General features: G+C 40.9%; 1 protein-coding gene across 1 annotated transcript in view; it reads left to right on the plus strand.

The window, feature by feature from the left end:
* The window catches only part of LYPD6 (LY6/PLAUR domain containing 6), a 133,382-nt gene that overhangs the window by 103,952 nt on the left and 15,144 nt on the right, over positions 1-14,286 (plus strand). Inside the window, exon 3 of the mRNA XM_005895064.3 lies at positions 3,213-3,311. Within this exon, the coding sequence (XP_005895126.1) occupies positions 3,213-3,311 (99 nt within the window). The remainder of the gene's footprint in view (positions 1-3,212; positions 3,312-14,286) is intronic.

Here is a 14,286-nt window from a genome sequence, read left to right on the forward strand (position 1 = left end):
TAGTGTTTTAGCTCATATTCCTGTTTAAAGTTTTATATGCTCTGAGTTAATTTCAGACTCTAGGCCTACTCATATAAGAAATGGCAGTGTTTAATATTGTCACTAGTCTTGCAAAAGATAATTTTAAGACTCTATTAATCCAAATTTGGGGACGCTACAACTTGCTAGTGCTAGGCTCTCAATAAGTTTATTTTTGGAATGGCTGGATCATCAGTCTTCGTTCCAAGTTCTTAATTTATCTCTTTGATGGGAAAGTTTCCAGAAATAACTAATCCAGCATTCCAGCTAAAAATCTTACTGGCTGCTGTGACAGACAGATAAAATTGGATACTCTAGTGAATTAATCATGCAAGCTGAAGTATTATGGTTAACTTGGCAGTCATAAACCTTGGTGAATATGATAATTTTTTGAGAAATGCTCTTCTTTGACAAATCATTTACATCTTTTTTTCCAAAACTCCTTCTTTAATAATTCTACTTCAAATCTTACAACGTTCTACCCGTTACACTTTTTTATATATTGAATCCCTTAAAGTAGGTAGCAAAACTATATTTAATGTATCCGATCAGGATAATTTCCTAAAATACTTTGTATGGTTTTTAATGATGGTATTTATAAAAATAATCTAGTTAAAATGTCTGTAAGAATATTGAATGCCTTTTGGAATATGAGAATCTATTTTAAATTCTTCAGGTGTGTACTTACCTAAACCAGAATCTTTTTACTTGAGTGTAACCCACCTATCTAGGCAGTAGGATGTAAAGATAGAAAAATTTTCTATATGTAGTTTTACAAAACAATTGACTTCTGCTTTATTATAATTACATGATAGGGAGAGCATGTTTAACCAGAGTGAAATTTTCTCTCTGGGAATGCAGTGGTTGGATGGCTATGGCTAGGCTGCCTTCCATTCCTCATTTTTTTAAGACAACCCATGCTCTCAGAATCATTCTGCTTATGAACTTGAGTCACCAGTCACTAGGAGGAACATAGAACTCTCAAATGGGCCTGTTAAATGTTCCAGTTATCTGTCTTTTTTAGACAGTTTATAACTTTTGATCATGTTAGCTTATTGGATATTGTCAGAGTCAGCTCTGTGAAATATTGCAAGCAAGATGGGCAGCTATTCTAGGCAAGGTGAAAATCAAAGTTATATCTGGCCCATAATTCTGGCCTTAAGCTGCTGCCTCCTCCTTCATTTATTTTTGATAACATACTTAATTGGTTCCATGTGGGCAAAGCAATTTACCCTGAGATGATTATTTCTGCCAGTGGGACATGCAGGCTCAGCCATCTGTGAGGAAGAACAGTTGGCTGCTGCAGATGAAGTGTTTGCATGTTTGCAGCTTTCAAAGAGGCCAGGTAGTTTTACAAATTAGAACAGACACACACACACACACACAAGTTCTGTCTATGAAAGGCAAAACTCTAAGCAACAAAGCAAGCAAATGATTAGAACTAAGCAGCAAATGAAAATACATCAGGGAATAGGACAGACAGCCTAGCCTGACATTCCTTGTGGATCCTCTTCCTTAAATGCCAAGGAGACCCTGGTGTGTGGTGCACTCTAAGAGCCTGATTCTCATGGGTGTATCCCACCTGAACACAAGTGCAAGGCAAAGAATACACGTACTGGAGGACAGCCCCTTCAGAAGGCAGGAAGAGGCAGCTCAGGGATGGGGAATGGATGGGATGGCTAGGAAGAGCTTCCTGGAATCATGAATCCCTGAGGCTGGAGCTAGGATCCCACAGTGCACCCACACCCCAACCGTGCCTTCAGCACACTGCCCCTGGCATTGGCTGTGGGCTCCCAGGCCTTGTTAGGAGGGTCACCTCTGCACAGGCAGCATGTATTTTAGCGACAAAGACTATTCTCCTAGCTGACACTTACTATCCCCCGGGATGCTTAGTTATGTCATGTCCAGCCCGATAAAAATTTTAGATTGAGCTAAAGAAATGATGATCAAACATCAATAAAGTTTTAATGATTGAGCCTAGGATTTATATTTGCCATGTTAATATGTCTACTTAAGTTGACATATAAAAGTCAATGATAGGAAACCTAGAGTGCCCTTTGTTAATTGATATTTTTACTGAGATTATTATGGCTGCATCAGCACTTATAAGAAATTATAAGTAGAGATTCCATGTGTACTTTGCCCAGTTCACCCCAATGGTGACATTTAAAAAGCTGTAGAATAATAGCACAGCCAGGTTAGTGATGCTAATACACTAATCCACTGGTTTTATTCAGACTTCCCCATTTTACTCGGGTTCGTTTGTGTATTTTTGCATGAGTGTTTTTGTGTATTTAGTTCTCCATAATTTTATCACATGTAGGTTTGTGGATCCACCACCAAGTCTAGACACTAGACAATTTCAGTAGCACAAAGATTCCTTCTGTTGGCCTCATTCACACCATGTCCCTCTGACCCTCTCTCTCCTACCACTCTCATCCCCAGCCTCCTTACCACCACTAATCTTTTCTCCACCTTCTAAACTTTTCTCATGTAAAAAATGTTACATAAATGGAATGTTACATAAATGGAATCATACAGTATATAACCTTTGGGGAATTGACTTCTTTCACTCAGGATAATTTCCTAGAAATTCACCCAGGTTGTTGACTATGTTAATATTCATTATTATTGCTGACTAGTGTTCCATGGTATGGATGTACTGCAGTTTGTTTAACCTTCACCCATCGAAGGACATCTGGGTTGTTTCCAGTTTGGCAATGTTACAAATACAGTTGCTGTGAACATTTGTGTACAGATTTTTGTGTGAATGTACATTTTCATTTCTCGGGGATAGATGCCCAGGAGTGCAGTTGCTGAGTCATATGATAGTTGCATGTTTAGTTTTTTAAGAAACTGTCAGGCTATTTTGATAATCCTTTAAAAATTTTTTTTTAAATTCCTATGTGCATTTCTATATAACACCTAAAACTACAGGCTCCACACTGTTACATTGCTGTTTTTTTATGTTTTGTCCAGCATTTTACAAATTCTCAAATATAGGGCTAGTTGCCAGTTAACACTTTCAGACTCTTTGAAAATAATCTGTGATCTAATAATCCTTTATTGTTATTTTTAATAAAAGAAAATAAGAAATACAAATAAAAGTAAAAAATAAAAAAACTTCTCACTTCACCATGTAGGCTTTTATGCTCAATCTAAAAACTTAATCTTCTCTCTTGATTTTTTTGTAGCCACACCATATCCTGGTGGATTTAAGTGCTTCACCTGCGAAAAGGCAGCAGACAATTATGAGTGCAACCGATGGGCTCCCGACATCTACTGCCCTCGAGGTAAACTCTCAGTAGGCACATTGGACTGCCCAGAGCTGTCCACGAGTGCAATGCCTTGTTGACCATGTGTGATGCATGTATGAGAGAGGCATGCTTGCAGTCTTAACTTCTCTTGTCTAAGGCTGTTAGTAGATCTTTTATGCCACATCAGTAACTTATCACCAGCCACTGTCAGAGCTATAAACTGATCTGTAGGCTTATCCCCTTTCTTATAAAGCATCGTTGGAGCTCCAAAAGAGATAAGTGATACTTCTTTTACCCCCAGGCCCAACAAACGCTGGACAAGAAGAGAAAAACCAGCCTGTAATCCACTCTTGGAAGCATTAGTCATTGCATAGGAACGTCCTTTAAGTAAAAATATGAATTGCTGTTCATATAAAGATCCCATTTATTACATATCTTGCCAGAGGCTTCTATCCTGAGACTGCATGAAAGCTAGAATTCTAAGTGTCATCATCACACAAATAAAAACCCTGAGCTTTTTAAACTATTAAGTTCTCTTTGAAGGATGAGATGGATGCCCTATGGAAGCATGAAATTTTGACTCAAAGGCCTGTTTCAAACTGAAGTAGATGTTTCATATTCAGGTCTCTTGTATCCTATTGAATCAAATAAGATGGTTATATTTTTACATGGAGTCACTGTTAACTGGCTCTTTTAGGTTTGAAGGAAAGTCAGTTCATTTGATGGGGAGATGATACAGACGGGGTATTTTATTGACAAATGTTTGAGCATATAGTAAGATGGACTTCCCTGCTGATCTAATTCACTTGTTTAAATGACTGAATATACCAACACCAAACCTGCTATTTTTTCAATGTAATGCAAGAGCTCTTATACTCACCCTGGTGGAAGGCACGCTGTTTCTCCTGGAGGACTGGGCATCAGGAGAGCATGGAGATTGCAGTGAAGGGCAGGTGTTATCTCCCCAAGCCAGTGCTATTTATGTGATGCAGGAGTCTCTACCCAGACTGCCCAGCAGAAATACCTGTGGGTCTTTTCAAAATCATCTGGACCTGTGTCCTTCCTGGACCAGTGGTTCTCAACTTCATCAAGACCATCATTCGCTGGAGCACTTATTAAAATACAGATTTTGGCCCCCACCTCCACCTCCCCCTCCTTCCTAGTTTCTGATTCCGTAGATCTGAGATGGGGCCTGAGAGTTTGCATTTTTAAAGCAATCCACAGTGTTACAAAAGCTGTTGTTCTGGAGGTCAGGCATTCAGAACCACAGCTCCAGACCAACTGAGCCAACAATTCTGAGGTTAGGGCCTTGCATCTGTGTGTTTAAATATCCCAGCTGATTCTAAGAACAGTCAGGCACAAGAACCACTGGGAGCTCCTCTCCCCACTCAGAGAGCAAAATGTAGTATTGTCATTTCTAGATTCTTGTTTACTTTGATGTTAGTTGAGTTTCAAAAGACCACAGGGAAGAAGAAAATATGGAAACACTGAAGATCAGCTTAATCACAAGCTAGGTGTCTAGTCAGCCAAGTAATCAAAGAGAAGTCCTGTCTGCACTGCCTTCTGCAGTCAGGCATTCATTCCAGAATCAGCAGTATTTTCTAATATTACTAGAGTGAATTTGGGTGGGTTGCTGATGGACCTGGTTAAAGCATGGCTTCTCAAACTTGGCAGCACATTGAAATCAGGGGAAAACACTGATGCCTAGGCCCATTCCCAGAGATTCATATTTAGATGGTGTGGGTGCAGCCAGGCATATGAATTTTTGAAAGCTTCCCCAGTAGTTCGAATAGGCAGCAAAATTGGAGAATCACTGTTAACAGTGACTTTGGACAAAAACAGGATGATTTGCTTGTGTAGCCAATAACCTCTGGGCTGGTTCCTGCTGGGACAAAGCTGGCAGATGAGCTTTTGAAACCACTGGCGCTGGTCAGAGGTACTGTATGGGAAACCCAACAGTGCTTCTCTCAGGATGACCCTGGCAGAGATGATGCAGAGGAAAAGGAGGGCTTGTGAACTGGTGCTCTCTTGGGCTGTGGGCTGTATTTCACAGAGGCCCTGTCTGAGTCAGGAGGTGTACAAGTTTATTCCTGACACAAAGGGAAGACAGGGAGTGCTAGAACTCTGCTTGAATTCCTCTCCGGACACAAGAAAGTTCCATCGTCATGCTTTCTTTCAAGGTCAGAATCTATCCTTCTAAAGTACAGATACCTGGATATAGCACAGGTCTTTACACAATTTCTCCTTCTCCCTTTTTAATCCTGAAATTCATAGGATTAAATGGAAAGTGATGCCCTGAGGTTCATGACACAGAACCACTTATGCCAAACCCTTTGGGGGATTATATGGTGAAAGATAGGAATCAGGTTTCTTCTTTCAAGGAGCCGGCAGTTTAGCCAAGGAGATACAATCTGAACATATCAAATGTCAAAAATAGCAGGACAAAGGCTAATGCCAAAGGCAGCACGGCACTAAATGCTATGGGGGTTGAAAGGGAAGAATTGCAGTTGGGGGGCTGAGGTGACCGCTGACAGTGTTATGGGCTGGGGATATGGCTGCAGCCCGACAGGTGAGCAAGGAGCGGGAGGAAGAGTGAAGGGGGCGTGACTTCTAGGAAGTCACTCGGAGCAGAGGCATGGGGTGTGCCCTTGTGGGCTCAGCAGACCCTGAAAGACCTGAAATGGGTATAGCAGAATGTGCTGGGGAATGGTAGGAGCAGAACAGAGGAGCCATGCTGTTTTGTGGGGTCTTGAGCATCAGGTAAGGAGTGAGGACTGGAGCTATAACCCGAGGAAAGATGATTCTTTCTTGTGCAGCCATGATTCCCATGAACCATCCACCTTTTTTCTGGGTTTGCTCCAGATTTTTCTAAGAATGAAAATAATGCCATCATTACTAGTGCATGATAAGTCACTTCACTCGTGTCTGACTCTTTGCAACCCTATAGACTGTAGCCCAGCAGGCTCCTTTGTCCATGGGATTCTCCAGGCAAGAATACTGGAGTGGGTTGCCATGCCCTCCTCCAGGGGATCTTCCTGACCCAGGGATTGAACCTGAGTCTCTTACATCTCCTGCATTGGCAGGTGGGTCCTTTATCACTAGCACCACCAAAATGTAAAATATGTCTACTGAAAACTACTCATTAAATCTACATTTTCCACCCATTTATTAGTTTGATTGAAACAGCTATAGGACTACCAACAGGCATGGTAAGGACAGCTCAGTAGTTTCTTCTGAGACATTCCTTGTTTTCTGTTGGCTTATTTTGTCATCTATTTAACTAGGGTTCAATTAACACCTGATATGAAAATAACTGGTTGAAAGTGAAAAAAAACCCAGTTTGTATAAATATCAAATTTTATCCCTATGGAATAAACTTACATCCCAGATTGCTTAGGAGATTGATTGGATTTCAAGTTCCTCTCATTCTGACTTTTGAAATGTGTGTTATAAAAGTGCTTTCTCCTCAATTGCATTGGTACTGCCTTTGGCACTTATAGATTCATGGGACCATGTTCCTTCCCAAGACATGAGAATTTAGGACAGCCTCCATCATGGACCGCCATTGTTCACCCCTCAGCTTGCTTTAGTCCCTGAGCACTTCCTTTGCAATAACCTTAATTTCATCAACTGCTCATTATAAATCTATGTAACTTTCTTATCTCTATGAACCAGAATGGGAAAGGATCATATTATATGAGGGACCAATTGAAGAAACTGGTGAAGGCAAACAAGAGTTGAGCATTCTGTGCTCAGAGGCACATGTATTTGCCTGTGACTTTTCTCTGTGCTGAGAGATTAAAATCTCCTTGAGACAGGGACTGTCTTAAGTGTTTATTAAGAATTTGTAGAATTAAATATCAAGTCAAAAACATTGCGGTTTTTTAAAAGGCTTATTCTGTGGGAGATACCTAAGCCGCTAAGGATTTTATGTTCCTTCTTAATTATAAAGTGCAGGTGCCTCCCTTGAGGGCAAAATCTTCCTTGGAAATTTCTGCTGATATAAAGTCTGGCCAGAATTTTGAGATAGAGGGACATATCCTTTTCATTCCAGCTTCTCTGCTGCTCACTGTCTTTCTGGGAAAGTAAAGAAAAATCTGAGCGTGTCCCTTGGCAGCTCTTACTGTATCTGTTATCTCGTTTAAACAGGGAATACAAATGTGATCCCCAGCTCAACTGAAGACAAGCCCCACAGTTACAGATTTTCAGGAAAGTCTTCCTTATGGTCAACTTTTTTTCAGATCAAGCCCAGGCTAGACAGACAGTCTTTCTGTTTACTTAACAGTGGATTTTTTTTTTTTCTCTTTCAGACAGTCTTATTCATAGGGCATAGCCCTTCAGGGTTCCTGCCCTTATGCAGGAGTCTGTACCTCTACACCCCTTGAGGACCCAAGGCTTTGCATCTTCTTATCTTTTATCTCTTAGCCCTCCCATCTCCCACCAGTGTAGAGAATTCAGTGCTTTTCTGTGTTGGCTCCTGGGGTTTCCCTAGCTTCCTGGAGAGTTCATTTGTACATTTACAAAAGGTATTGGTTATCTGTTATCCAACACTTCTGGCTGCTATGTAATGAGGTAGTGTTCAGGTGATCTATGTTTTCATATTGCTAAATGAAAGTCTTAGATTTCATCCTTTTAAATAAAAAAAAAAACACCTTTTTTTATTACAGTGTAATTACTTTGCAATGTTGTGTTAGTGTCTTCTGTACAATGAAGTATGTTGGCTATACGTATACAGATAGGTTCCCTCTTGAGCCTCCCTCCCATTTCCCCATCCTACCCTTCTCGGTCATTGCAGAGCACCAAGCTGAGCTCCCTGTGCTGTGAAACAGCTTCCCACTAGCTAGCTATTTGACACATGACAGTGTATTTATGTCAGACCTAATCTCCCAATTCATCTCACCCTCCCCTTGCCCTTTGTGTCCACACATCTGTTCTATATATATGTCTGCATTTCTATTCTTGTTTTAAAAACAAACTTTTAAAAATTAGTTTAACATACATTCTGGAAAGTGCATAGAATGCAGTTTGTTGAATTTTCACAGCATGAACATGCAATGTATCTGCTGTTCATGTTAACTCACAGAAGTCATAGTGGCCCAGAAGGCCACTGAGGATCCTCAGTCATTGCTGTCCATCTCCCACAGGTAATACAGTTGTGAGTGTTGTGCAGTTTTATATAAATGGAACCATACAGAATGGCCTCCTTTCTTTCCCACCTTCTATATGTGAAATCCATCTGTGTTTTTGTGAGCAGCAGTCATTCTTTCTCACAGAAGCACAGTAGATCGTTCTATGAATGTACCAAAACCCATGCATTCCACTGTTGGTAGGCATCTGGACTGCTTCCGTGCACAGCATTTTTGCATGTGTCTTTTGGTGCACCTGTATATGCATTTCCACCAGGTCTATCCCAGGAGATGGGGTTGCTGGGCACACGGTACTCATGCTTTGGCTTTCCTGGATTTTGCCTAATAGTTTCCAGAGTCACTGTAGCAATTTCAGCCTCTCCAGCAATGTGTGAGAGTGCCAGTTGCTGCACAACCTTGCCAACACTTAATATGGACAGAAACAATAGAAGCTAGAAGTGGATGGAATGACATTTCCTAAAGCACTGGAAGTACATAACTGCCAACCTATAAATCTATACCAAGACTGTCAGTCTCCCTCCTCTGTACTCTCTTGTCTCCTGGCTGCCCGGCTCCTTCTGCATTCCTGTTTGTGCCTCCCAATTAAGACAAAGGCTCTGCTTAGCTTCTCCATCTCCCAGCAGGGTTTTCTGCCTGGCCTCTCAGCCTCTTCACCTGTGTATTAGCAAATGCCTCGAGGGCAGAATAGGTATAGAGTGTCAGGTGAAGCTTAATGCATTGTTGGTTTAGCTGGTATCTTACTCATCAAATCCTCTCTGCCTTGGTAGCTCACCTATGCTTTCACAAGATTTTGGTTGTTGTTTTAATATTATCCAGCTATTTTAGTTTTATGCTACCATTTCTTGGTTCATCTCAGGTGGCATTGGAATTCTCAAAATCACTCTTCAATTAGAACTTTCCAGCAACGTTTTAACCAAAAGTACTGCTATCAGCATAAGCAAGATTTTTTTTTTTTGTACCCTTAGAACATCTGAGGTCAAACTGAAAATCAGATTGATTATATTCTTTGTAGCCAAAGATGGAGAAGCTCTATACAATCAGCAAAAACAAGGCTGGGAGCTGACTATGGCTCAGATCATGAACTCCTTATTGCAAAATTCAGACTTAAATTGAAGAAAATAGGGAAAACCACTAGACCACTCAGGTATGACCTATATCAAATCCCTTATGATTATACAATGGAAGTGACAAATAGATTCAAGGGATTAGATCTGATAGACAGAGTCACTTAAGAACTCTGAACGCAGGTTTGTGACAAAGTGCAGGGTGCAGTGATCGAGACCATCCCCAAGAAAAAGAAATGCAAAAAGGCAAAATGCTTGTCTGAGGAGGCCTTACAAATAGCTATGAAAAGAAGAGAAGTGAAAGGCAAAGGAGAAAAGGAAAGATATACCCATTTGAATGCAGAGTTCCAAAGAAAGGAGAAATAAGAAAGCCTAACTCAGCGATCAATGCAAAGAAATAGAGGAAAACAATAGAATGGGAAAGACTAGAGATGTCTTCAAGAAAATTAGAGACACCAAGGGAAAATTTCATGAAAAGATGGGTACAATAAAGGACAGAAATAGTATGGACCTAACAGAAGCAGAAGATATTAAGAAAAGGTGACAAGAATACACAGAAGAACTATACAAAAAAAAGATCTTCATGACCTAGATAACCATGATGGTGGGATCACTCACCTAGAATCAGACATCCTGGAATGTGAAGTCAAGTGGGCCTTAGGAAACATCACTATGAACAAAGCTAGTGGAGGTGATGGAATTCCAGTTGACCTATTTCAAATCCTAAAAGATGATGCTGTGAAAGTGCTGCACTCAATATGCCAGCAAACTTGGAAAACTCAGCAGTGGCCACAGAACTGCAAAAGGTGAGTTTTCATTCCAGTCCTAAAGAAGGGGCAACACCAAAGAATGTTTAAACAACCGCACAATTGCACTCATCTCACACACTAGCAAAGTAATGCTCAAAATTCTCCAAGCCAGGTTTCAACAGTATGTGAACCGTGAACTGTGAAATTCCAGATGTTCAAGCTGGGTTTATAAAAGGCAAAGTAACAAGAGATCAAATTGCCAACATCTGCTGGATCATCAAAAAAGCAATAGAGTTCCAGAAAAACATCTACTTTTGCTTCATTGACTACGCCAAAGTCTTTGACTGTGTGGATCACAACAAATTGTGGAAAATTCTTCAAGAGATGGGAATACCAGGCCACCTGACCTGCCTCCTGAGAAATCTGTATGCAGGTCAAGAAGAAACAGTTAGAACTGGACATGGAACAACGGTCTGATTCCAAATCGCAAAAAGAGTACATCAAGGCTGTATACTCTCACCCTGCTTATTTAACTTATATTCAGAGTACCCTCTTCCAACAACACAAGAGAAGACTCTGCACATGGACATCACCAGATGGTCAACACCGAAATCAGATTGATTATATTCTTTGCAGCCAAAGATGGAGAAGCTCTATACAGTCAACAAAAACAAGACCAGGAGCTGACTGTGGCTCAGATCATGAACTTCTTATTGCCAAATTCAGACTTAAATTGAAGAAAGTAGGGAAAACCACTAGACCATTCAGGTATGACCTAAATCAAATCCCTTATGATTATACAGTGGAAGTGAGAAATAGATTTAAGGGCCTAGATCTGATAGAGTGCCTAATGAAATATGGAATGAGCTTCGTGACATTGTACAGGAGACAGGGATCAAGACCATCCCCATGGAAAAGAAATGCAAAAAAGCAAAATGGCTGTCTGGGGAGGCCTTACAAATAGCTGTGAAAAGAAGAGAAGCCAAAAGCAAAGGAGAAAAGGAAAGATATAAGCATCTGAATGCTAAGTTCCAAAGATAGCAAGAAGAGATAAGAAAGTGTTCCTCAGCGATCATTGCAAAGAAATAGAGGAAAACAACAGAATGGGAAAGACTAGAGATCTCTTCAAGAAAATTAGAGACACCAAGGGAACATTTCATGCAAAGATGGGCTCGATAAAGGACAGAAATGGCATGGACCTAACAGAAGCAGAAGATATGAAGAAGAGGTGGCAAGAATACACAGAAGAACTGTACAAAAAAGATCTTCACAACCCAGATAATCACGATGGTGTGATCACTGACCTAGAGCCAGACATCCTGGAATGTGAGTCAAGTGGGCCTTAGAAAGCATCACTACAAACAAAGCTAGTGGAGGTGATGGAATTCCACTTGAGCTATTCCAAATCCTGAAAGATGATGCTGTGAAAGTGCTGCACTCAATATGCCAGCAAATTTGGAAAACTCAGCAGTGGCCACAGGACTGGAAAAGGTCAGTTTTCATTCCAATCCCAAAGAAAGGCAATGCCAAAGAGTGCTCAGACTACCACACAATTGCACTCATCTCACACGCTAGTAAAGTAATGCTCAAAATTCTCCAAGCCAGGCTTCAGCAATACGTGAACCGTGAACTTCCAGATGTTCAAGCTGGTTTTAGAAAAGGCAGAGGAACCAGAGATCAAATTGCCAACATCTGCTGGATCATGGATAAAGCAAGAGAGTTCCAGAAAAACATCTATTTCTGCTTTATTGACTATGCCAAAGCCTTTGACTGTGTGGATCACAAGAAACTGTGGAAAATTCTGAAAGAGATGGGAATACCAGACCACCTGACCTGCCTCTTGAGAAATTTGTATGCAGGTCAGGAAGCAACAGTTAGAACTGGACATGGAACAACAGACTGGTTCCAAATTGGGAAAGGAGTACGTCAAGGCTGTATATTGTCACCCTGCTTCTTTCACTTCTATGCTGAGTACATCATGAGAAATGCTGGGCTGGAAGAAGCACAAGCTGGAATCAAGATTGCCGGGAGAAATATCAATAACCTCGGATATGCAGATGACACCACCCTTATGGCAGAAAGTGAAGAGGAACTCAAAAGCCTCTTGATGAAAGTGAAAGTAGAGAGTGAAAAAGTTGGCTTAAAGCTCAACATTCAGAAAACGAAGATTATGGCATCCAGTCCCATCACTTCATGGGAAATAAATGGGGAAACAGTGGAAACAGTGTCAGACTTTATTTTTATGGGCTCCAAAATCACTGCAGAGAGTGACTACAGCCATGAAATTAAAAGACGCTTGCTCCTTGGAAGGAAAGTTATGACCAACCTAGATAGCATATTCAAAAGCAGAGATATTACTTTGCCAACAAAGGTTCGCCTAGTCAAGGCTATGGTTTTTCCTGTGATCGTGTATGGATGTGAGAGTTGGACTGTGAAGAAGGCTGAGCACCAAAGAATTGATGCTTTTGAACTGTGGTATTGGAGAAGACTCTTGAGAGTCCCTTGGACTGCAAGGAGATCCAACCAGTCCATTCTGAAGGAGATCAGCCCTGGGATTTCTTTGGAAGGAATGATGCTAAAGCTGAAACTCCAGTACTTTGGCCACCTGATGCAAAGAGTTGACTCATTGGAAAAGACTCTGATGCTGGGAGGGATTGGGGGCAGGAGGAGAAGGGGACAACAGGGCCTCTTAATGAAAGTGAAAGAGGAGAGTGAAAAAGTTGGCTTAAAACTCAACATTCAGAAAACTAAGACTATATTAAAAAGCAGAGACATTACTTTACCAACAAAGGTCTGTGTAGTCAAAGCTATGGTTTTTCCAGTAGTCATGTATGGATGTGAGAGTTGGACTAGAAAGAAAGCTGAGCTCCGAAGAATTGATGCTTTTGAACTGTGGTGTTGGAGAAGACTCTTGAGAATCCCTTGGACTGCAAGGACATCAAACCAGTCAATTCTAAAGGAAATAGCCCTGAAGATTCATTGGAAGGAGTGATGCTGAAGCTGAAACTCCAATACTTTGGCCACCTGATGCGGAGAATTGATTCATTAGAAAAGACCCTGATGCTGGGAAATATTGAAGGCAGGAGAAGGGGACGACATAAGATAAGATGGTTGGATGGTATCACGAACTCTATGGACATGGACTTGAGTAACCTCCAGGAGTTGGTGATGGACAGGGAAGCCTGGTGTGGTGCATTCCATGCGGTTGCAAAGAGTCGGACACGACTGAGCGACTGAACTGAACTAAGAGTATCTGACCTACTCCAACTCAGTGTTTTTTTCGAAATATTTTCTGTTAACAGAATTGCCTCAGATAGGAAGCATTGATTTGATGCTTTTGCATTTCGCTTTGATTTTACCTACTGTCCACCATAAAGTTCTGTTTATCCTCACTCATGTTGCATCCTTTTCAGTCACCTTCTTAGTCTTTGTTGGAGATAAACGCATCACTCTCTGAGTTTCAGGGATTTGCGTTAAAGCAGAGATTCCTGAAGAGTGTCACTTGTCCTTAAGAACTGTGGATGGTGTTTTTAAAAATGAGAGAAGTAACCGTTTAGTAGTTTCTTCAAGAGATGCTGACTGCAGGGTAAAGGAGAGCAGTTATGACTCAATCTGGTTGAAAAGTACTTATTTACTTTTCCTTTCTGCCTTGAGACATGTCTTACTTTGAAAAAGAAAACAGTATATTTTTACAGGCCTGTGGATAGCAGTTGATAGCACTAGGAAAGCCATGAGATTAATCAGATTCCTGGACACCAGAGGAGAGCATGTGAACATTCCTAATTAGGGTACACCTTAAATAATTCAGCTTATCTGCAACTCATTTGTAGTTCATCTTTCTCGTAAGTCTATTTTCCTTCATTGTGGATTCTTTTTTTCTTTCACTTTCATTTAACGGAACTTAAAATTGAGATATCCATACAGAATAGTGAACAGCATGATGAATTTTTACAAACTGATCTTACCATGTGCGTGGCACCCAGATTAAGAAATTGACCGTATTCCACACCCCAGTATGTTCTAGCATGTCTGATTTCAGTCACTGTCCCTA

Source organism: Bos mutus, chromosome 2 (genome assembly GCF_027580195.1).
Source record: "Bos mutus isolate GX-2022 chromosome 2, NWIPB_WYAK_1.1, whole genome shotgun sequence".
In the NCBI taxonomy this organism is placed as follows: Eukaryota; Metazoa; Chordata; class Mammalia; order Artiodactyla; family Bovidae; genus Bos; species Bos mutus.